The 23,882-nt window shown below is 44.9% G+C and overlaps 1 protein-coding gene across 3 annotated transcripts in view; it reads left to right on the forward strand.

Moving 5' to 3' along the window:
• The window catches only part of znf423 (zinc finger protein 423), a 245,230-nt gene that overhangs the window by 116,007 nt on the left and 105,341 nt on the right, over positions 1-23,882 (forward strand). For 2 of the 3 annotated variants that reach the window (XM_063004163.1, XM_063004164.1), the window contains exons 4-6: positions 118-3,539; positions 4,736-4,820; positions 23,228-23,251. In XM_063004163.1, the coding sequence (XP_062860233.1) occupies positions 118-3,539; positions 4,736-4,820; positions 23,228-23,251 (3,531 nt within the window). The remainder of the gene's footprint in view (positions 1-117; positions 3,540-4,735; positions 4,821-23,227; positions 23,252-23,882) is intronic. The other variant, XM_063004165.1, reaches the window with a different exon arrangement.

A 23,882-nucleotide genomic window follows, 5' to 3' on the forward strand; every position in this document is an offset into this window, starting at 1 on the left:
TAGAGTGAGACGGAGTCTATCTTTTCCACATGGATTTGTTGTATTTAATTATTTGCTTTCATGCAAGTATTTTTTCTGTCCTCATCGTTTTAATTCCGTCTGTGTTTTTCATTACAGATGGTGACGATGACCCCGGGCTCTCCTGGGTGGCATCCTCTCCCTCCAGCAAAGACGTGGCATCACCATCGCAGATGCTAGGGGACGGCTGCTGTGATCTGGGCACAGGGGAGGAGGAAGGAGGCTCCGGCCTTCCTTACCCGTGCCAGTTTTGCGACAAGTCCTTTAGCCGCCTCAGCTACCTGAAGCGCCACGAACAGATTCACAGCGACAAGCTGCCTTTCAAGTGCACCTTCTGCAGTCGGCTGTTCAAGCACAAGCGCAGCCGGGACCGTCACGTCAAGCTGCACACCGGTGACAAGAAGTACAGCTGCCAGGAGTGCGAGGCTGCCTTCTCGCGCAGCGATCACCTCAAAATACACCTGAAGACGCACAGCTCCAGCAAGCCCTTCAAGTGCAGCATTTGCAAACGTGGCTTTTCGTCGACCTCTTCGCTGCAGAGTCACATGCAGGCCCACAGGAAAAACAAGGAACACGTGGCGAAAAAAGACCACGGCAAGCATGACGGTTCCACAGGTGATGTGGCGGAACAAGAGCAGGACCTGTACATGTGTGATTACTGTGAGGAGACATTCAGTCAGACGGACGAGTTAGAGAAGCACGTGCTGACGCGCCATCCCCAGCTTTCGGATCGCGCCGAACTACAGTGCATTCACTGTCCGGAGATTTTCAGCGACGAAGGAACCCTCCTCACCCACATTGACAGAACGCACGCCAACAAGAAACATAAGTGCCCCATGTGCGCAGAGCAGTTCACATCCGTAGAGGAGGTCTACTGCCACCTTGATAGTCACCGTCAGCCTGACTCCAGCAACCACAGTGCCAGTCCTGATCCAGTATTGGGAAGCGTGGCATCCATGAGCAGTGCCACTCCTGACTCCAGTGCCTCACTTGAGAGAGGATCCACCCCAGATTCTACTCTCAAGCCGGCACAGGGAAGACGCAAATTAGTCCAGGGCTCAGACCACGATGACGGAGGCTGGTCAGTAAAGGTAACCTACAGTTGCCCTTATTGCTCCAAGAGAGATTTCAACAGCCTGGCAGTTCTGGAGATACACCTGAAGACAATTCATGCAGACAAACCTCAGCAAAGTCATACCTGTCAACTGTGTCTGGAGACCCTCCCGACTCTGTACAATCTGAATGAGCATGTGCGAAAAGCTCATCGATCCAGTGGGGGCTCCGCATCCAACTTTCCTCTTCTGCAGTTTAGTAACGTGTCTGCCTTTCACTGCAACTACTGCCCGGACATGTTCGCAGACATCAACAGCCTGCAGGAGCACATCCGTGTTTCTCACTGCTTGCCCAGTAGTGTAGTAGCTGGCTCCACCACTCTAGAGGGCAACCATGCTTTCTTTTGTAATCAATGCTCTATGGGTTTCCTTACAGAGTCCTCCCTTACGGAACACATCCAGCAAACTCACTGCAACAGCGGGAGCGGCGTTGCCAAGATGGAATCCCCCGTACTGCAGCCCTCACAGTCCTTTATGGAAGTGTATTCCTGTCCTTATTGCACCAATTCTCCCATCTTTGGCTCCCTTCTTAAACTCACCAAACATATCAAAGAGAACCACAAGAACATCCCACTAGCCAACAACAAGCGCAAAGTTCGAGTGGCAGACTTGAGTCCCGCTTCTTCTGATGTGGAAATATCATCCCCTAAACGTCACAGGATCACCAATGACACCACCACGGCAAGCGCTAACGGGGACTACCCCTGCAACCAGTGTGACCTTCGCTTTACCAGTTTTGAGAGCTTTCAGGTGCATCTTAAGTCCCACCTGGAACTCCTACTGAGAAGACAGTCCTGCCCTCAGTGCAACAAAGAAGACTTCGACTCTCAAGAGTCCCTGCTGCAGCACTTGACCATCCACTACACCACCACCTCCACACAGTATGTCTGCGAGAGCTGCGATAAACAGTTTTCTTCTGTGGATGACCTGCAGAAGCACTTGCTGGATATGCACACTTTTGTGCTCTACCACTGCACATTGTGCCAAGAGGTCTTTGACTCCAAGGTCTCTATCCAAGTCCATCTGGCTGTCAAACACAGCAACGAAAAGAAAATGTACCGCTGCACTGCATGCGCGTGGGACTTCCGCAAGGAAAGCGAACTTACGATGCATGTGAAGCACAGTCACCTGAGTCAACCCACCTTACCTGGGGTTACCAGCAAAGCTCGCAAGTGCATATTCTGTGGGGAGAGTTTTGGGACGGAGGTGGAGCTACAGTGCCATATCACCACCCATAGTAAAAAATTTAACTGCCGCATTTGCGGAAAGGCCTTCCATGCCATCGCCCTGCTTGAGAAACATCTTCGAGAGAAGCATTGTATGTTTGATGGAGGAAACGGCAACGGAAACGGAGGAAGTCAGAATGGGACTCCGAATGGAGTGAGTCAAAGCTCTAAACGAGGAGGAGGTTCAACTGTGGCTGTCGAACAGGCCGACTTGCAGAACATGCTTTTGAAGGCAGGAGCCCAGGACACTGCCAACAGCCATGAAGCCAGCGGAGGAGAGGAAGAACTGGATGCTTCCGAGCCGATGTACGCTTGTGACATCTGTGGTGCGGCATACACCATGGAGTCCCTGCTCCAAAATCACAGGTTGCGCGATCATAACATAAGACCTGGTGATGATGACGCAGGAATGCGCAAAAAGAAAGCTGATTTCATCAAGGGCAATCACAAGTGCAATGTTTGCTCAAGAACCTTCTTCTCAGAAAACGGCCTGAGGGAACACGCCCAAACTCACCGTGGTCCAGCCAAGCACTACATGTGCCCCATCTGCGGAGAGCGCTTCCCCTCTCTGCTTACACTTACAGAGCACAAGGTCACTCACAGCAAGAGCCTTGATACAGGCACCTGCCGCATCTGCAAAATGCCCCTCCAGAGTGAAGAAGATTTTATTGAACACTGCCAGATGCATCCGGACCTGAGAAACTCCCTCACAGGCTTCCGCTGCGTGGTCTGCATGCAGACCGTCACTTCCACCTTGGAGCTTAAGATCCATGGCACTTTCCACATGCAGAAGCTCTCCTCTTCAGGGGGAAGTGGTGGCGGAGGAGGTTCCGCCTCATCGTCTCCCAACGGCCAGTTGCCTGCTCACAAGCTCTACAAGTGTGCTCTCTGTCTAAAAGAGTTCAAAAACAAGCAGGAGCTGGTTAAGCTGGATGTCAACGGCCTGCCCTTTGGGCTGTGTGCTGGCTGCATGAGCCGAGGCACTAACGGTCAGTCGCCCAGTGGGGTCGTGACTCCTCAGGAGCCAGTGGATAAGGGGGCTTCTGGACTACGCTGCCCAGAGTGTGCGGTCAAGTTCGAGACTTTGGAGGATTTGGAAAACCACGTTCAGGTAGACCATCCTGAAAGGAGCCCGGAGACAAGTGCGGCTAAGAAAGTGACTGATGCATCACCTGTCCCTAAGGTAAGTCTAACCTACCATGCACTTAAAACCCTGAAGTATCTCTCTGATTTGCTACCAATCAAATTTCAATTTGGTTGTTTTGCTAATTACAATTGGTCATAATTGTTGTTTAGAATTAAATAGGAGTTTAATTCAGTGAAATAGAGGTATACCTTTGCTCTTTCGCTAGTTTACTTTCTGTATCTGTCCTTTCCTTCATTTAGAAATCATTTTCCTCTCAGATGTCTGACCCACCGTTCAGACAGACAGTGATTTTTCGCCTCTGGTCGCCCAAATTGCCGATCGCTCATTGCCCTGTGTTCACACTGGAAGCGTCATCAATTCCCTGTGGGCGTTTGGCTGCCATGGTTTAACCAAGGCACAAATGCCAAGACAGTACAGCATGCTTTTTCCCTCTTTTTTCCACCAATTTTTATCCCCCAGTCTAGTCGTGTCCAATTACCCTGAATGCGTCCTCTATACTGGTTCGACCCTTCACCGCTGACTGAGGACGCCTCTCAACTGACATGCGCCTTATCCGGTACGCACAGTCAGTACAGATAGTGCATTTTTCACCTGCACGAGTCGAGTTCATATACTTGACGGGCACTGTGCACGGAGGGCCACACCCCCATCAGCATTATTCCTCAGCCCTGTGCAGGCGCCATCAGTCAGCCAGCAGGGGCCGCAGTCGCACCAGTTATGAGGACCTATGATCCGACTAACAACCCTGAACAACAGCCAATCGTTGTTCATACTGCCGCCCAGCCTAGTCGGAAAGGCAGAGCTGAGGTTCGATACGATGTATTTGAAACCCCAACTCTGGTGAGCTAGCGTGACAGTACAGCATACTTTACTGGCTGTTATCAAAGTTAAACTTTGCTCAATGTTTTCAATTTGCTAATTCCACCGACTTTGCGCCACTAACTTTCCCCTGAGATTGCCAGCTTTAATTGAAAATTGAATGACACCCAGAAGCAAATTGTTTGCAAGCAAGTAATGTTCTGTTTTACTGATTTCTATTGGCCTGAACAAAGAATTCATGACTGCATTACTGTAGGCTCCAGGGGGGTCTACAGTCTAATCCCACAGTGCCATTGTACAACCTGTTCCCTTGATATTGGTTCACTGTTTAGTGGATATTGATAGTAAACCTCCAGGTCACTCTGGCTTAACCTTACCTGTTCTAAGTCCCACTATCCTGGTTTGTCTTACAGAAGAAAACATATCAATGCATCAAATGCCAAATGACCTTCGAGACCGAACGTGAAATCCAGATCCACGTTGCCAATCACATGATCGGTGAGTGAAAACCTTTCCTTTCTCCATACGTGTGGATGTGCGTGTGTGCATGCTTCGTCCTGAACTTGGACCGCTTACGAGCAGCGTTTCCCGCTTCCCCTCTCTTCCCCGCCGCCCCAGCGATCCAGGATCCTGCTCGGCCCTCGCTCCCCGCACACAGGTGTGAGACAGACAGGTGAAATGAACAGCTCTATTTCTGGATCACAGATGTCGCTCTCGACAGCTGTTCCATTGTTTAACAGCGAGCGCGCAGCTGAGGCTGTGGCTGCAGGTCTGTCTGATTGCTGTGGTAACTCTTCGCCGCGCAGTCGAGGCTGGGAGTACAGGTCTCACTCCTTCCGCAGTGGCTAAGAAAACAATTAGGTCATCTGTGACTTTCTCATCTTCACCTCATCGCTAGATCTGATTCTTGACGATGAAGCATGCTATGTTCTGTTGATTTGTGTGTTTAGAAAGATTCGAGTGCACATAGTCACAAACCTAAGTGTACACCGATTAGGCATAACATTATGACCACCTTCCTAATATTGTGTTGGTCCCTCGTTTGCTGCCAAAACAGCCCTGCAACTGTGATGCACTGTGTATTCTGTCACCTTTCTATCAGAACCAGCATTAACTTCTTCAGAAAATTGAGCTACAGTAGATCGTCTGTTGGATCGGACCACACGGGCCAGCCTTCACCCCCCACGTGCATCAATGAACCTGTCGCCGGTTTACCACTGTTCCTTCCTTGGACCAATTTTGATAGATACTGACCACTGCAGACTGGGAACACCCCACGAGAGCTGCAGTTTTGGAGATGCTCTGACGCAGTCGTCTAGCCATCACAATTTGGTCCTTGTCAAACTCGCTCAAATCCTCACACTCGCCCATTTTTCCTGCTTCTAACATCAACTTTGAGGATCAAATGTTCACTTGCTGCCTAATATATCCCACCCACTAACAGGTGCCGTGATGAAGATGTAATCAGTGTTATTCACTTCACCTGTCAGTGGTCATAATGTTATGCCTAGTCGGTGTACCTGCTAATTCATACCTCATAGCTTATTCCTCCCTGCTGTATGTAACAGATTATTCGGTTGCATAAATACCACAGACTGTACAACAATTGCAATTTAGAATAGCTTTATGGTAATTACATTGACAATTACTACATTAATTTTTCTCCACGACATCAACTCAACCCCCCCACCGCACTGCCCTCCCATTAAAATAACTAAAAGACTATGAAATATCAGAATACATGTAGTTATCAGCATACAGTATACATATAGATATATAATCACTGTGTTATTATAGTATTAGTGTTATTGTAGTATTATTTTATTCTGTTGTAGCCAAGTGTTGTTTTTGGCAAGGCTCATTTGTTTTTCCATATATGGTAAAAATGATGATGACAAGAATAATTATTAATAAAGAAAAAGCACACTGCACTAAACAGGTCTGATAACCAATGGTTTACTGATCACCATGACGGTTCTACATGTATCATGCCATGTTGTTGTGTTGTTTGGCTTTAAATCTACATTTTAATATTCAACTGTTCAACTGATTTAGCTGTTTTATTTATAATTTCTAAGTAAAAGGAATTTTCCTTTTCTTTATAGTCGTTTGACTGTTCTAATGTTTTACATTAATCACTTGGGGTCAGGACATATTTTCCAGTAATTTACAGGCTATTTAAAGCTTACATTTACATTTTTGACATTTAGCAGACACTTATCCAGAGCGACTTACAGAAGAGCTTCCACACTAAACATTTCTGTACTCTAGTTTAAGTAGACAACAGTCCAATAAGGAAATAAGATAAATAAAAATGTTAGTAAGCACATGTTAGGTGAGTTTTTAATCGTCTTTAGAAGACGTTAAGAGACTCGGATGTTCGGACAGACAGAGGAAGCTCGTTCCACCACTTGGGTGCAAGTACAGAGAAGAGCCTTGATGCTTGTCTTCCTTGAGTTCTGGGTGGAGTTAGATGAGTTCTCTAAGGTAGCTTGGGGCTGGTCCATTTTTGGCTTTGTAGGCAGACATCAGTGTTTTAAATTGAATGCGGGCAGCTACAGGAAGCCATGGAAGAGAATGAAGCAGTGGGGTGAAGCCTACATTTCTCAGGAATACTTGGTCTCACTCAGGCTGATTGTCATGCCAGTTTTACCAGGAACTTTGATGTTGGTTTCCATTCACACTTAACTCTCTCAGACTGTTTGTTTAACCTCTACTTTATCCTGGTCAGGGTTGCGTTGTGCTCTATTCATTGGGTGAAAGACTGGGCATCTCGGACAATCACAGGGCAAACACAAAAGGTGATTTTTAGTAGCATCAATTGGCCTGACTGGAGGGAACCCACTTGAACACATGGAGAACATGACAACTCCACACTTCTGTGCCACCGTGCCACCCCACATTTAACTCCTTCTCATACATTTGCATTAAATTCTTGGGTAAAACTACTTACACTAAAAATGCAACATGTTCTCAAGAGTGAACTAACAGATTGTAGTGTGAGCTACATAATGGTATGGAATCTATTATTATATAGTGTCCATCTTTTAACTATTAATTATGACTCAGTATCAACACATGAATAGTCTGGTACCACTTAGGGGCAAACACATGGTTAGGATTGCACAAAACAGCGACATCAAAGCCACGAATATTGTCTGCTTGCCGTAATTATGTTCTGACAGCGGTCCAGCAATGTTGATGAGACATTAAGGTCGTAAAATGCTGAGTCAGTCTAGTGATTTCCACCAGGTGGACGATATTACGCAACATGTAGCAGCCAGTGATGCTTTGTTCTTGTATTCTTTAAGTAATAGTTGCTGCAGCAGCAAACTGTACCATAGATTAACGAGCAGAGCGTTTGAGTAATTGTTCACAACAAAGGCTTATGTTCTTAAGCTTTGGTGGCTTCTTAAGGCTGTACAGTAATTACTAAGCTGTTCAGTGTTGTAACTGTACCAACCACAAGGTTAATCATCTACAATGTTGCACAGTATACTTACATCATGTGTCCAAGGTCCATTGACGCCTATCTTTAGCCCATGCATGGCCAGGTGTTGGTTGCAATGTTGACTGGTCAACTGCGGCACACGTGTTGGTCTACGACTGTTGTACCCTTGCCGATGCAGGGTACATTGCATAGTCATAGCTGAAATTGGTTGCCCTTGCCCACTTTTTGCTTCTCAAGGCTTTATAGTTCATAGACTGTGTTGCTTGTGTTGGTGCTAGGTACCTAATTACTTACCATTGCACAATTTACACACATCATGTGTCCAGCATCTATTGATGCCTATCTTTGGCCCATGCAAAGCGTTAGTTACAATGACGGGTGGTCAACTGCAGCTGCGACTGTTGTATCCTTGTCGACGCAGGGTACATTGCATAGTCAGAGCCAAAATTGGTTGCGTTTGCCCACTATGATATCGCAGTATAATGTGCCACAGAGGAACAGCTCACCTATCAGTATAAGTCACCACACGAAGCCAGCCACTAAGTAACCTTCTGCGGGATGTTAATGGTTTCTTTGTTCTTGGTACACCCATTATACCGTGGTATTGGAACAGCCCACAAGTGCAGCTCTTGCTGAAACACTGGCACCACACCTCTGGATGTAACCACCAATTGGGGGCACTTTATCATATGTGATCATATGTCACCTGCCAGGTGTTCAGAATGCAGCACATGTTCAGTGTGTTATACAGTATGAACTGTGCTTTGAATCCTACACTTTCATCATGGATTATAGTCAAAATGCCCATATACTAGAAGGCATGAAGTATAACCTGCCTCACCACTGGCATAAAGGGAATTTTAGGTTAATTAACATCCTAATTGTCAGAAAAGCTAGAAGAGATTAATTACGGAATTATAGCCGATTATTTTAAGTGCTCGTTTTTCTATGATCATTTTTATACCCCTCTTTACAGTTTGATAAAGTCTTGGCGTATTAATAGAGCGGGCCGTGTATTAACCCTTATCAGACATCGTGTTAGCCAGCAGAAAATTGCAGCGAGATCACAGAGCAGCTCTGACTGAAGCCTACTCTTACTCGCTCTTCTTCTTTCGGCTGGAGATTACAAAACAATCATTAAAAGCCGCGCTATCTGTCTGCTTTGATATATGACTGAGGAGGCTAAAATTAGGATTTGAATTGGGATTTCTGGCCCTCTTTTCACAGCAAAATCCTTTACAAAACCAGGTCTGTTTTCAGTGCTGGTCTGCTTTTCGTATTCGCAGTTGCACGGGACAAATTGCATGGTCAATGCTAAATGTTAATTTCAAATTAAAGGTATATTATGTTTTTAATTATAAAGCAGTATTTATAGAAATCGTCTTCTTTAAATTGTATGAAGCAAGATAATATAAGGCTGTACCAATTAGATACAGTGGTACCTTGTAACTTAACGTCCCCTAAACGCAAAATCTTTGACACTCAACACCCTTCGTAGAGAAAGTTGTACCCTTAAACTCAAAATTTCCCTTAAACTCAATGTGTTATTTATTTTTAACCATTTTCAATTATATTTCAGTGTTTTATATATTATATCTGTGTTATTTTCAGTGTATAAGTGTCAAAAACAACCCCAGTATTTTACATTAGCCTAAAATATATGCAGTTTCACAGGACCATGGAATATTCACATTAACAGGTTTCCCATACATCCTTATAGGGAAAAAATACCCTGAAACTCAACGTCTTTTAAACTCAACACCACTCCCAGAACCAACTGATGTTGAGTTTCAAGGTACCACTGTAATAAGACCTGTATTTATTGTATAATGCAACACCTAAGTGTAGTGGTCTACACTTATTTTAAACCATATAAGGCTACAGTGTTTTGCACAAACAGTTTACTTATAACTTCATGTAAAGAATAAAAAAATAAAGTATAAAGTTAACTGGTGATGTTCTTTTAATGGAACAACAACAAAACATCTAATGTGACATTGTTAGCTCAATTCATACTACCACTGTCATTGTTGCATGTTGTTGTCATGTTAAAATGTCATCGATATCATGCTAAATCAGCAGTTCTGCATGTTTAAATGAAGCTAAAAAGACTAATATATTAATATTTTGATATAATTCCACCCATGTTTATGCAGGACATAAATTGCTTGGCAAAAAATGGGCCAAAAAACATTTTAATAGTCCTAACAACAAATAATGGTCTGAAAATGGGCAAGAACTAAGAAACTGGGCATTTGTTATTGTTCATCGGTGCAGTGAACTGTTGGGGGAGCTAAAAACAGAAACATTTACTTAAAACATCTTAATGTTTGATATAAAACTCAATCTAATACATGTCCAGATGTTTTCCATTATATTTTCCAATATATTTTTTGCCTGTTTTTTCTTTATTAAAAGATTAGCCGCTATTGGCTGCTCAACTGATGCTACCCAACAAAGTTCTGAAAACAAGCTTCTAAACAGAACCAGTAGTGACTGGTCTGTATATCTACTGAGTGTGCAGTCCTTTAAGTTCCAAGCTAAACAAGTCAGAAAATCCCCTTCACAAAAAAAACTAAATATCAAGCCGTGGTTACTGTCAGAAAACACATATCTGGTCTTTGTCTTTACAAGACCCTTAAGACACAGCAAATCCCTATTTCCTTACAAACTATTAATAGAATACGTCAACATATTAAGAGAACAAATGATGTTACCAGAAAGAAAGGATCTGGAAGACCCAAAGCCTCTTCAAGCAGTGATGACAACCCGCTGAAATTTACTGTTCTCAAGCCTTCAGAAACTGTCAGCAGAATTCAGAAGCTCATAAAACAAGAGTCTATTGAGAAGATGATAACCAGAAGGATGTTGACTGAAGGGTTTGTGTATAGATGTGTTAAAAGCCATCAGAGGATCAGGGACAGAATGAAGTTTGATTCAGAGTTATTCAACACAGTATTGACACTCACTGTCCATTTTATCAGCTCCACTTATCATATAGGAACATTTTTTGTAGTTCTACAATTACTGACTGTAGTCCATCTATTTCTCTACATACTTTTTTAACCTGCTTTCACCCTGTTCTTCAATGGTCAGGGCCCCCACAGGACCACCACAGAGCAGGAATTATTTAGGTGGTGGATCATTCTCAGCACTGCAGTGACACTGACATGGTGGTGGTGTGTTAGTGTGTGTTGTGCTGGTATGAGTGGATCAGACACAGCAGCGCTGCTGGAGTTTTTAAATACCGTGTCCACTCACTGTCCACTCTATTAGACACTCCTACCTAGTTTGTCCAATTTGTAGATGTAAAGTCAGAGACAATTGCTCATCTATTGCAGCTGTTTGAGTTTGTCATCTTCTAGACCTAGATCAGGGGTCACAGGACGCTGCCTACAGGCCGCTGTTGGCTGGATATATTTGGTTGGTGGACTATTCTCAGTCCAGCAGGGACAGTGAGGTGTTAAAAACTCCATCAGCACTGCTGTGGCCTATCCACTCATACCAGCACAACACACACTAACACACCACCACAGGCATCTTGTCTTTGTTAGTGGACTCGTTTTATTTTTACAGCCACCAGATATTTTTATTTGGGTTCACACGTCGACGTTTTCCTCAGCCATGTAATTCTTTCTAAACATTTTCAGCCTAAAATATGATCGACGTATCCCGTATAAGCACGTCAATAACACCTGCTCTCAGTAATACAGTTTTTTTTCTTACCTTTCCATTTTTGTATGGTTCGCTGACACACCTTCACGTCTCACTCTGTCACAGCCTTTTTCCCAAAAGTGATGTTTGCGAAGGTGAGATCATACCTTCACCGCCAACCCCTGTCGCCCTTCCTCTGCCTAGATCTCTCGCTCTGTCTCTCTGTGAATGATCATCACCGCTGAGATGACACCTCATCTCAATCAGTTTAACCAGTCAAATTTGCAACATCTGCTCCTCCTCTCATCTCCGTTCCTCCACCTGTGATCTCCCCACCGCTGTGCAGTCACGCGATACTGTGTCTTTTGCTTTGCCGTCACTCCGCTCCGCTGCCGAGCCCCCGGGGGAGAGCGCGGTGCAACCGTACCGAATTCCTTAGTACAAAAAATAACCTGCTTAAGATCTGTAATGTTATAAATAGCATTATTAATACACATAATGCATTCTGTACTGTTTATATTAGTTTTATGTCTCAGGCTGTGTGTTTGCTTGTAGAGCTGAGATGAAGGTGATGCACTAAATGGGATTGTCAGTACTGGATGAGGTTGTCAGTACTGGATGACATCCTTTGAGTTTGTCAGTACTGGATGGACGTTATTACCTGTAGAAAGACAGTCTGAATGAGGGTGTAAGAACTGGATGAGGTTGTCAGTACTGAATGAGGATGTCAGTACTGGAGGAGAATGTCAGTACTGGAGGAGGATGCCAGTAGTGGATGAGGATGTCAGTACTGGAGCAGGATGTCAGTAGTGGATGAGGATGTCAGTACTGGAGCAGGATGTCAGTAGTGGATGAGGATGTCAGTACTGGATGAGGTTGTCAGTTGTAAATGAGGATCTCAGTACTGGATGAGGTTGTCAGTACTGGATGAGGATGTCAGTACTAGATGAGGATGTCGGTATTAGATGGACATAATTACCTATAGAAAGACAGTCTGGATGAGGATGTCAGTACTTGATGAGGATGTCAGTACTGGATGGACATTATTACGTATAGAAAGACAGTCTTGATGAAAGTGTCATCTGGATGAGGTTGTCAGTTCTGGATGAGGTTGTCAGTACTGGATGGACATTACTACATATAGAAAGACAGTCTTGATGAGGGTGTCATCTGGATGAGGTTGTCAGTACTTGATGGGGATGGCAGTACTGGATGAGGATGGCAGTACTGGATGGACATTATTATGTATAGAGAGACAGTCTGTATGAGGATGTCAGTACTTAATGGGGATGTCAGTACTGGATGAGGATGTCAGTACTGGTTGAGGTTGTCTGTACTGGATGGACATTATTACATATAGAAAGACAGTCTGTATGAGGATGTCAGTACTTGATGGGGATGTCAGTACTGGATGAGGATGTCAGTACTGGATGGACATTATTACATATAGAAAGACAGTGTGAATGACGATGTCAGTACTGGATGGACATTATTACCTCTAGAAAGACAATCTGGATGAAGATGTCAGTAATTGATAGGGATGACAGTACTGGTTGAGGATGTCAGTACTGAATGGACATTATTACATAAAGAAAGACAGTCTGGATGAGGATGTCAGTATTGGATGGACATGATTACAAATAGAAAGACAGTCTGTATGAGGATGTCAGTACTGGCTGAGGATGTCAGTATTGGATGGACATGATTACAAATAGAAAGACAGTCTGTATGAGGATGTCAGTACTTGATGGGGATGTCAGTAATGAATGGACATTATTCTGTATAGAAAGGCAGTCTAGATGATGATGTCAGTACTGGCTGAGGATGTCAGTACTGGATGGACATTATTACGTATAGAAACACAGTCTGTATAAGGGTGTTAGAACAGGATGAGGTTGTCAGTACTGGTTGAGGTTATCCATACTGGATGGACATTATTACATATAGAAAGAGAGTCTGGATGAGGATGTCAGTACCTGATAGGGATGTCAGTACTGGATGAGGATATCAGTACTGTATGGACATTATTACTTATTACTTATCACTACTGGATGAGGATGTTAATACTGAATGAGGATGTTAATACTGAATAAGGATGTCAATACTGAATGAGGATGTTAATACTGAATGGGGATGTCAGTACTGGATGACATTCTCTGAGTTTGTCTGTGGATGTCAGTACTGGATGGACATTATTATCTATGGAAAGACAGTCCGGATGACCTCAACACATTTGATGACCTCAACACATTGCATGACCTCAGATTTTAACACATTTACACCCGCTGACCCATACTATAATGCACTAGATGGGGTCGTCAGTACTGGATGAGGATTTAAAGGTTGGCAGTGCTAAGTGCGGTCTTACCAAAATATAATCAGAATTGATCCTATTTCCCATCTCTCATATTCAATATAGTCGTTTGGTCTGTCTAATGGAATCCCACAGGTAAATTAGATCAGTGGGATCCATTAAGATGGTGGTAAGTCATGGCTGAAGTGTTTAAGATTAGTGATAGAGGACAATTTACTAAAAACCAGAGACTTATAATTTGATTATATTATTCTGAATAGTGTCAGTGGGTAGAGGATGTTTAAATGCAACGATGCTCATTATTTAAGTGCAGGTCTTTTTGAATTAACTGTTTAGATCAGGATAAAACCCATATTAAAGACTTGTATTCTTTAGTCCAGATTGACCACATGGTAGTTTGATTAGTCATTGGTTCTTGGTGCAATTCATTAACCCCCGTAATCACAATTCCAAAAGTGAGAAATTAAACATCAGTCTTCGTCTCTCTGTCTTTCCACTGTTATTGGTAAATCGTCGCACGATCCATCTTCTCACTGACGTTATGTCAGCGTCTTCCTCCTTTTCTCTCTGTTATCCTGTCAAAATCCTCAAATCTCCAGTTCAGGGGCGATGTCAGGAAGGCTACTGGGGTTGGGATTGATCACCCCCTCGGTCTCACACCACAAAGCCGATGCCATTTATAACGCCTGCCCGGCAAGAGATGCCCATAATCGCGGTAATAAGACTGATAATATTCCATCCTGTCCACCAGCTCACACTAAATTATGGCAGGATCGGTTTGGACCCTCTCATTTCCCCTGGTGAGTGACAGCAAAGCTCTGCGCTGTATTAGCATACCTGGTTTAGCGTGTAGCTGCAAGCTACGGGAGGACAGGGCTGCCTTAGAGAGGGAGGACAGAGGAGACGTAGCAGTTATGACTATGATATGATATGATGATTACATCTCAGTATAGATAGATATCATACCTACCATTAGGGTTGGGCGGTATGACGGTATTACGGTATACCGCGGTATTTAAAAATGTTGACTGTATTTTAAAAATGTGAAGCGCCAAATTTCAGCTTAAGGTCCACCTTGAAAACGGAGACTTTAAGACCTGCGCGCATCCACAATAAGGGAGGGCGGGAGTTGTAGGTGGTTGGAGCTCACTGATTGGTTGTTGGGGTGCTCACTTTTTGAGGCGATAACACAAAAGCTAAGGAGCTCTCTACATAGGGTGTGTTCAAACACCTAGTGAGCTGCCTTGCTGTCTTACTGCCTACATAGGCAGCTGCCTCAGTAGAGAGGATTCTAATAAGTCAACTTATTATAAGGCAGGTTATTCGAACGCGCTACTTAGACAGCGATTTCATCGGGTTTTGCTTGCTAAGCTAACAGTTAGTATCTTGCCATTCAAAACCATGGGATGGGGTGGCACAACGCGCTAACATGTCAATATAACATCTCTTTGTACCGAATACAGTTACATTCACTGACAAGCCCGAACTTGCAAAAAAACACACTTGTGCAAGTTTATACAATATAATAATTATTATCTCTGTGTGTGTCGCGCTCACTCTTCGCGACACTCGGATTTCGGATTTGAATTCCGACAATAAACAGCTTTAATTATGACTGATTAATTCCCCGTACTGATGTGAAGCAGAATTGGTGTATTACAGCCGATAAGAACGACGCAAAAATGAAAAGAACATACAAAACATATATATAACGGTTCCCAGAGATGCGACTCGGTTCATTTGAAAGAGCCGTTCAATAGAATCGGATCGCTCGCGAACGACCCCCCGCGGTAATACCGTATACCGCGGTATTTTATGAAGACGGTATGACGGTATGAAAATCGGCAATATCGCCCAACCCTACCTACCATACAGATGGTTCATATTGATACATTCACATTTTTGGCATTTAGCAGACGCCTTTATTCAGAGCGACTTACAGTATACAGTCTGAGCAATTGAGGGTTAAGGGCCTTGCTCAAGGGCCCAACCGCAGCAACCTGGCAGTGATGAAACTTGAACCAGCGACCATATGATTACTAGTCCACTACTTTAACCACTAGGCTACAGCTTAGCTTAAATTGTGTTGTTCTGGTATGAGTGTATCAGGTGTAGTAGAGTTGTTGGGAGCAGCTGTGAGGTCAGTCATTGATTTCGGACATTGATTGTGGCCCACAGTTGATGTTCCGATTTATTGTGTGTTCAGTAGTGTTGAGGTCAGGGCTTTATGAGAGCTACCAAAGTTCCTTCCTTTGTGCACAGGGGCACAGGCAAATTGGAGCAGGAAAGGGCCTTCCTCAAACTGTTGAAACAAAGTAAAATGGGTAAAATACATTTTTGTCAATTAGCAATTATCCAGTCACCTGAACTCTATATATACAGTGTATCACAAAAGTGAGTACACCCCTCACATTTCTGCAGATATTTAAGTATATCTTTTCATGGGACAACACTGACAAAATGACACTTTGACACAATGAAAAGTAGTCTGTGTGCAGCTTATATAACAGTGTAAATTTATTCTTCCCTCAAAATAACTCAATATACAGCCATTAATGTCTAAACCACCGGCAACAAAAGTGAGTACACCCCTTAGTGAAAGTTCCTGAAGTGTCAATATTTTGTGTGGCCACCATTATTTCCCAGAACTGCCTTAACTCTCCTGGGCATGGAGTTTACCAGAGCTTCACAGGTTGCCACTGGAATGCTTTTCCACTCCTCCATGACGACATCACGGAGCTGGCGGATATTTGAGACTTTGCGCTCCTCCACCTTCCTCTTGAGGATGCCCCAAAGATGTTCTATTGGGTTTAGGTCTGGAGACATGCTTGGCCAGTCCATCACCTTTACCCTCAGCCTCTTCAGTAAAGCAGTGGTCGTCTTAGAGGTGTGTTTGGGGTCATTATCATGCTGGAACACTGCCCTGCGACCCAGTTTCCGGAGGGAGGGGATCATGCTCTGCTTCAGTATTTCACAGTACATATTGGAGTTCATGTGTCCCTCAATGAAATGTAACTCCCCAACACCTGCTGCACTCATGCAGCCCCAGACCATGGCATTCCCACCACCATGCTTGACTGTAGGCATGACGCACTTATCTTTGTACTCCTCACCTGATTGCCGCCACACATGCTTGAGACCATCTGAACCAAACAAATTAATCTTGGTCTCATCAGACCATAGGACATGGTTCCAGTAATCCATGTCCTTTGTTGACATGTCTTCAGCAAACTGTTTGCGGGCTTTCTTGTGTAGAGACTTCAGAAGAGGCTTCCTTCTGGGGTGACAGCCATGCAGACCAATTTGATGTAGTGTGCGGCGTATGGTCTGAGCACTGACAGGCTGACCCCCCACCTTTTCAATCTCTGCAGCAATGCTGACAGCACTCCTGCACCTATCTTTCAAAGACAGCAGTTGGATGTGACGCTGAGCACGTGCACTCAGCTTCTTTGGACGACCAACGCGAGGTCTGTTCTGAGTGGACCCTGCTCTTTTAAAACGCTGGATAATCTTGGCCACTGTGCTGCAGCTCAGTTTCAGGGTGTTGGCAATCTTCTTGTAGCCTTGGCCATCTTCATGTAGCGCAACAATTCGTCTTTTAAGATCCTCAGAGAGTTCTTTGCCATGAGGTGCCATGTTGGAACTTTCAGTGACCAGTATGAGAGAGTGTGAGAGCTGTACTACACACCTGCTCCCTATGCACACCTGAGACCTAGTAACACTAACAAATCACATGACATTTTGAAGGGAAAATGACAAGCAGTGCTCAATTTGGACATTTAGGGGTGTAGTCTCTTAGGGGTGTACTCACTTTTGTTGCCGGTGGTTTAGACATTAATGGCTGTATATTGAGTTATTTTGAGGGAAGAATAAATTTACACTGTTATATAAGCTGCACACAGACTACTTTTCATTGTGTCAAAGTGTCATTTTGTCAGTGTTGTCCCATGAAAAGATATACTTAAATATCTGCAGAAATGTGAGGGGTGTACTCACTTTTGTGATACACTGTATATATACGCACCGATCAGCCATAACATTAAAACCACCTCCTTGTTTCTACACTCACTGTCTATTTTATCAGCTCCACTTACCATATAGAAGCACTTAGCAGTTATACAATTACTGACTGTAGTCAATCTGTTTCTCTGCATTCTTTGTTAGCCCCCTTTCATGCTCCTCTTCAATGGTCAGGACCTCCACAGAGCAGGTATTATTTAGGTGTTGGATCATTCTCAGCTCTGCAGGGACACTGACATGGTGGTGGTGTGTTAGTGTGTGTTGTGCTGGTATGAGTGGATCAGACACAGCAGCGCTGCTGGAGTTTTTAAATACCATGTCCTCTCACTGTCCACTCTAGTAGACACTCCTACCTGGTTGGTCCACCTTGTAGATGTAAAGTCAGAGACGATCACTCATCTATTGCTGCTGTTTGAGTTGGTCATCTTCTAGACCTTCATCAGTGGTCACAGGAGGCTGCCTACGGGGCGCTGTTGGCTGGATATTTTTGGTTGGTGGACTATTCTCTGTCCAGCAGTGACAGTGAGGTTTTTAAAAACTCCAGCAGCGCTGCTGTGTCTGATCCACTCATACAAGCACAACACACACTAACACACCACCACCATGTCAGTGTCACTGCAGTGCTGAGAATGATCCACCACCTAAATAATACCTGCTCTGTAGTGGTCCTGGGAGAGTCCTGACCATTGAAGCATGCAGAGAAACAGATGGACTACAGTCAGTAATTGTAGAACTACAAAGTGCTCCTATATGGTAAGTGGAGCTGATATAACAGACAGTGAGTGTAGAAACAATGAGATGGTTTTAATGTTATGGCTGATTGGTATATATATATATATATACAGTGTATCACAAAAGTGAGTACACCCCTCACATTTCTGCAGATATTTAAGTATATCTTTTCATGGGACAACACTGACAAAATGACACTTTGACACAATGAAAAGTAGTCTGTGTGCAGCTTATATAACAGTGTAAATTTATTCTTCCCTCAAAATAACTCAATATACAGCCATTATTGTCTAAACCACCGGCAACAAAAGTGAGTACACCCCTAAGAGACTACACCCCTAAATGTCCAAATTGAGCACTGCTTGTCATTTTCCCTCCAAAATGTCATGTGATTTGTTAGTGTTACTAGGTCTCAGGTGTGCATAGGGAGCAGGTGTGTTCAATTTAGTAGTACAGCTCTCACACTCTCTCATACTGGTCACTGAAAGTTCCAACATGGCACCTCATGGCAAAGAACTCTCTGAGGATCTTAAAAGACGAATTGTTGCGCTACATGAAGATGGCCATGGCTACAAGAAGATTGCCAACACCCTGAAACTGAGCTGCAGCACAGTGGCCAAGATCATCCAGCGTTTTAAAAGAGCAGGGTCCACTCAGAACAGACCTCGCGTTGGTCGTCCAAAGAAGCTGAGTGCACGTGCTCAGCGTCACATCCAACTGCTGTCTTTGAAAGATAGGCGCAGGAGTGCTGTCAGCATTGCTGCAGAGATTGAAAAGGTGGGGGGTCAGCCTGTCAGTGCTCAGACCATACGCCGCACACTACATCAAATTGGTCTGCATGGCTGTCACCCCAGAAGGAAGCCTCTTCTGAAGTCTCTACACAAGAAAGCCCGCAAACAGTTTGCTGAAGACATGTCAACAAAGGACATGGATTACTGGAACCATGTCCTATGGTCTGATGAGACCAAGATTAATTTGTTTGGTTCAGATGGTCTCAAGCATGTGTGGCGGCAATCAGGTGAGGAGTACAAAGATAAGTGTGTCATGCCTACAGTCAAGCATGGTGGTGGGAATGCCATGGTGTGGGGCTGCATGAGTGCAGCAGGTGTTGGGGAGTTACATTTCATTGAGGGACACATGAACTCCAATATGTACTGTGAAATACTGAGCAGAGCATGATCCCCTCCCTCCGGAAACTGGGTCGCAGGGCAGTGTTCCAGCATGATAATGACCCCAAACACACCTCTAAGACGACCACTGCTTTACTGAAGAGGCTGAGGGTAAAGGTGATGGACTGGCCAAGCATGTCTCCAGACCTAAACCCAATAGAACATCTTTGGGGCATCCTCAAGCGGAAGGTGGAGGAGCGCAAAGTCTCGAATATCCGCCAGCTCCGTGATGTCGTCATGGAGGAGTGGAAAAGCATTTCAGTGGCAACCTGCGAAGCTCTGGTAAACTCCATGCCCAGGAGAGTTAAGGCAGTTCTGGGAAATAATGGTGGCCACACAAAATATTGACACTTTAGGAACTTTCACTAAGGGGTGTACTCACTTTTGTTGCCGGTGGTTTAGACATTAATGGCTGTATATTGAGTTATTTTGAGGGAAGAATAAATGTATACTGTTATATAAGCTGCACACAGACTACTTGTCATTGTGTCAAAGTGTCATTTTGTCAGTGTTGTCCCATGAAAAGATATACTTAAATATCTGCAGAAATGTGAGGGGTGTACTCACTTTTGTGATACACTGTATATATACATAGTGTGTGTGTGGTAGGGCATCATTTTCATTTTAGTCTCCACTTAGTGCTGCCCCCTCTTGGTGTCTCCCAAGCATTGTGGCGCACCCTACTGGTGGGCAAAGATGCAAGGATGCACGGATTCAGCACCGCACACACACTCATCCCAAAACCATACACACGCACTCACACCTGCAGGGGGCATCCCGTGGGTCTGCAGCTGCACAGTGGAAAACAATAAAGCCCACAGAAAAAGGAGCCACGTTCCTAAGAGACACCCCCCACCACACACACACACACACACACACACACACACACACACACACACAAAGAGGTTCGAACTCAAAGAGGAAACAAATCAACAAACAATACAGAGCGACTCTAACAGTCGATGGAGGATCCAGGTCTGAGCTGCTTCCTGTGTTTCCTGTGTTTAAATCTGACACGCTCTTGACACTTCTTGTGGTAGGGCGAGATGTTCTGGAGCGTTTCCGTTTTGCCAGGCCGAACAGGACTCTTGTCGGACTCTTAGAGGCTCCTCGGGGCTCTGCTGTTTTTCTCTAGTTGTTTTTTTTTACTCTTTGAGTGTGTGGGCAGAATCCTGAAGACGTGTGTGTGCGTGGAGTGGACAGAAGTAATAGATAGAATCTTCCGTACTACTGTTCTGTACTTTTTTTTTTTTTTTGAAAAAGCAAAAGCACGCAGACGCTAATGCTGCGCTAATCACCGGCGGTCAGAACTCGCAGCACGCCCACTCTCCTCTCAGTCGCCTTTAATCAGCCAACACGTTTCAATTAGCATATTGTGTTTAACCTCACTTTCATCTGGCTTTATTAGCGGATCGAGCCATAGTCAGCCTCTTCACCCCCCCTCGGTCCCTCTTTCCTGTCTCACGCCAACCTGTTTGGCTTGTTTTATAGAGAAATCGATCGTGAAAATTGCACAGAATGATCTGTGTATTACATTGTTAATCTTACGTCGGATCATAAACTTAAAACTGAGAGCTATTAATTATGTACCATATGCTTTATGGATTTGATTTGGACTAAATTAATTACTCCAGTGGACCTTGGGTATTTATACAGGTGCGTCCTAGTAAGTGGATTTCCTTTCTACCTATAGCTACGTGTTAAGCAAAACATGTGATGTTGCCAGATATGCCACCTCGTTTTGAAGAAAAAACACTGTTTTCCTCCCACAGTCCAAAAACATGCAGTCAGGTTCATTGGAGACACTGAATTGCCCTATAGGTGAATGGGTGTGTGTGTGTATGCGTGTCTGCCCTGCGATGGACTGGCGTCCTGTCCAGGGTGTTACTGTGTGCCTTGCGCCCATTGAAAAGCTGGGATAGGCTCCAGCAAACACCCCCACCCCCTAAAGAGAGAGCAATAAAGTGGATTAAATAAAATCAATTAAATTACCTGGATTAACATACAGTCCCTTTCTATGGCTTGCGCAACTGCGACGAAACACGACCAGGGGCGAATCTCAGCTCTGCTACCGGTCGGCTGGGTGCCCCTTAGCGTGCACAATTGGCCATCAGTCTGCTTTGTGGGAAAAGACCGGACCGGAGCATAGAGATTGGTTAGTGTCTCTCTATTCATGATATCCGGCCTCATGTGCGATTCCACCGAAGCAGGGGCAAATAAGAAGGGGTCGAGGGACGCAGACGGGATCCCCAGCAGTCGGGAGATCTCCACTTGTAGTGAAAGCGAAATGTGACCTGGTAATTGGATATGACTAAATGCAAGAAAATATAATCTGCTAGCACACCAGTACTGGGATTCTGAACTCCCCAGTTCAAATCTCAGCTCTGCTCCCTTAGGCTGGGCGCTCCCTAGCAGGCACAATTGGCACAACTAGTCTGGACAGGACTAGTGGATGTGGGTAGGGTCTTTGACGCTGTGTAAGGATCCTGGTCAGCCGTCTGAGGAGCATGGAGATCGGTGCGTGGCTCTCCGTGTGTGTGTGTGTGTATATGCGTGACTGCCCTGCGATGGACTGGCGTCCCGTCCAGGGTGTTACTGTGTGCCTTGCGCCCATTGAAAAGCTGGGATAGGCTCCAGCAAACACCCCCCCCCCGCCCTCCCCCAAGAGAGAGCAATAAAGTGGATTAAATAAAATCAGTTAAATTACCTGGATTAACATACAGTCCCTTCTCTGGCTTGCACAACTGCGACGCGACCAGGAGCGAACCTCTAGCCCCTAGCGGGCACAATTGGCCATCAGTCTGCTCGGTGGGAAAAGACCAGACTAATAAGTGGGCGTGCAAGGATCCTGGTTAGCCGGCTGAGGAGCATAGAGATTGGTTCATGTCTCTCCATGCGCGATATCCGGCCTCACGTGCGATTCCACCTGTGCTACCCTAGGCTGGGTGCCCCCTAGCAGGCACAATTGGCACAACTAGTCTGGACAGGAGTAGTGGATGGGGGTAGGGTCTTTGACGCTGTGCAAGGATTATAGTTAGCTGTCTGAGGAGCATGAAGATCGGTGCGTGGCTCTTCATGTGTGAATCCAGGAAAGCAGGGGCCAATAAGAAGGGGTGTAGGGCAGGTGAATATACCCTCCTCAGACTCAATCGGGATCCCCAGCAGTGGAAGACTACCCTAAATCGAGAGAAAAAGGGAGAAAATGCATAAATAAAAATAGAAAAACCAATAATGCGAGTGAAGGCAGGCAGACGGGAGCAGAAATGGTATGGTCCACTATAGGGGTGTCTGAAATCTGCCTTTCGGTTCCTGGCTTATATCATACTGTACCTTACTGTACCTGTATTAACAACCCATCGCTCAGAGAAATGTCCCGGATTACAGTATGTATGAGATGCATAACCACCGTTTCATCACTTCCACAGTAAATGATCCCTTCCACCTCCCATAATCCCCATGTCTGTCCCATGTTCCCCTTCTAACCCTCATATGATCATGAAGCTGCTGACTAACTGTCACCCTGCCTTCTCTTTCCACCCTTCCCTGCCTGTCGGATGTGCCTCAGGAGAGCCCGCCCAGCTGCCATCAGGTTTGTCCCCCATCTCTCTCCCATCCCCACCCCTCCCTCCACAGACACTGCACAGAGCACTTATAAAGGGGGGGTGGGGGTTAGCTAGTACACTGTATAGAGACTATATTGCATGACCGGATTCCTCCTGATAGAGACGTAGTTCACTTTAACCTTCCATTATTCACGATCAAGGAACTCACACTACCATCCACCCCCCCTGTACATGGTTGTTTCTTGCATGGGGCTGGGGTAGGGGGCATGAGGCAGCGCGCACCCACACCTGAACAGACAGGGCCTCCGGAGAGACTGACTAACGACACGTCTCGCTTTTAATTCTTACTTATTCATCCCGGTGAGCCTGATGCCTGAAGCATGAACCACGTGTTACCATGGCAACATCACACACAAAACGATCGCTAGACCCCACAGTGATGTCATAGCATCCTAGTGACAATTGTAATGTTGTATTATTGTAACAGTTGTAATATTTCAATGTATGAATGAAGCAAGTGGTTATTGATGGTACCAGTACTGATCCAACATTGAGATCTTTGAAGGGTGGGTTTGCCAGAGGGATTCCCTATAACTCTCTGTGCGTGATACGGATCTCTATTAGAACCCGCCACATACAGGTGAAAAGAAGCGGTCG

The sequence above is a fragment of the Trichomycterus rosablanca genome, chromosome 11 (genome assembly GCF_030014385.1).
Source record: "Trichomycterus rosablanca isolate fTriRos1 chromosome 11, fTriRos1.hap1, whole genome shotgun sequence".
In the NCBI taxonomy this organism is placed as follows: Eukaryota; Metazoa; Chordata; class Actinopteri; order Siluriformes; family Trichomycteridae; genus Trichomycterus; species Trichomycterus rosablanca.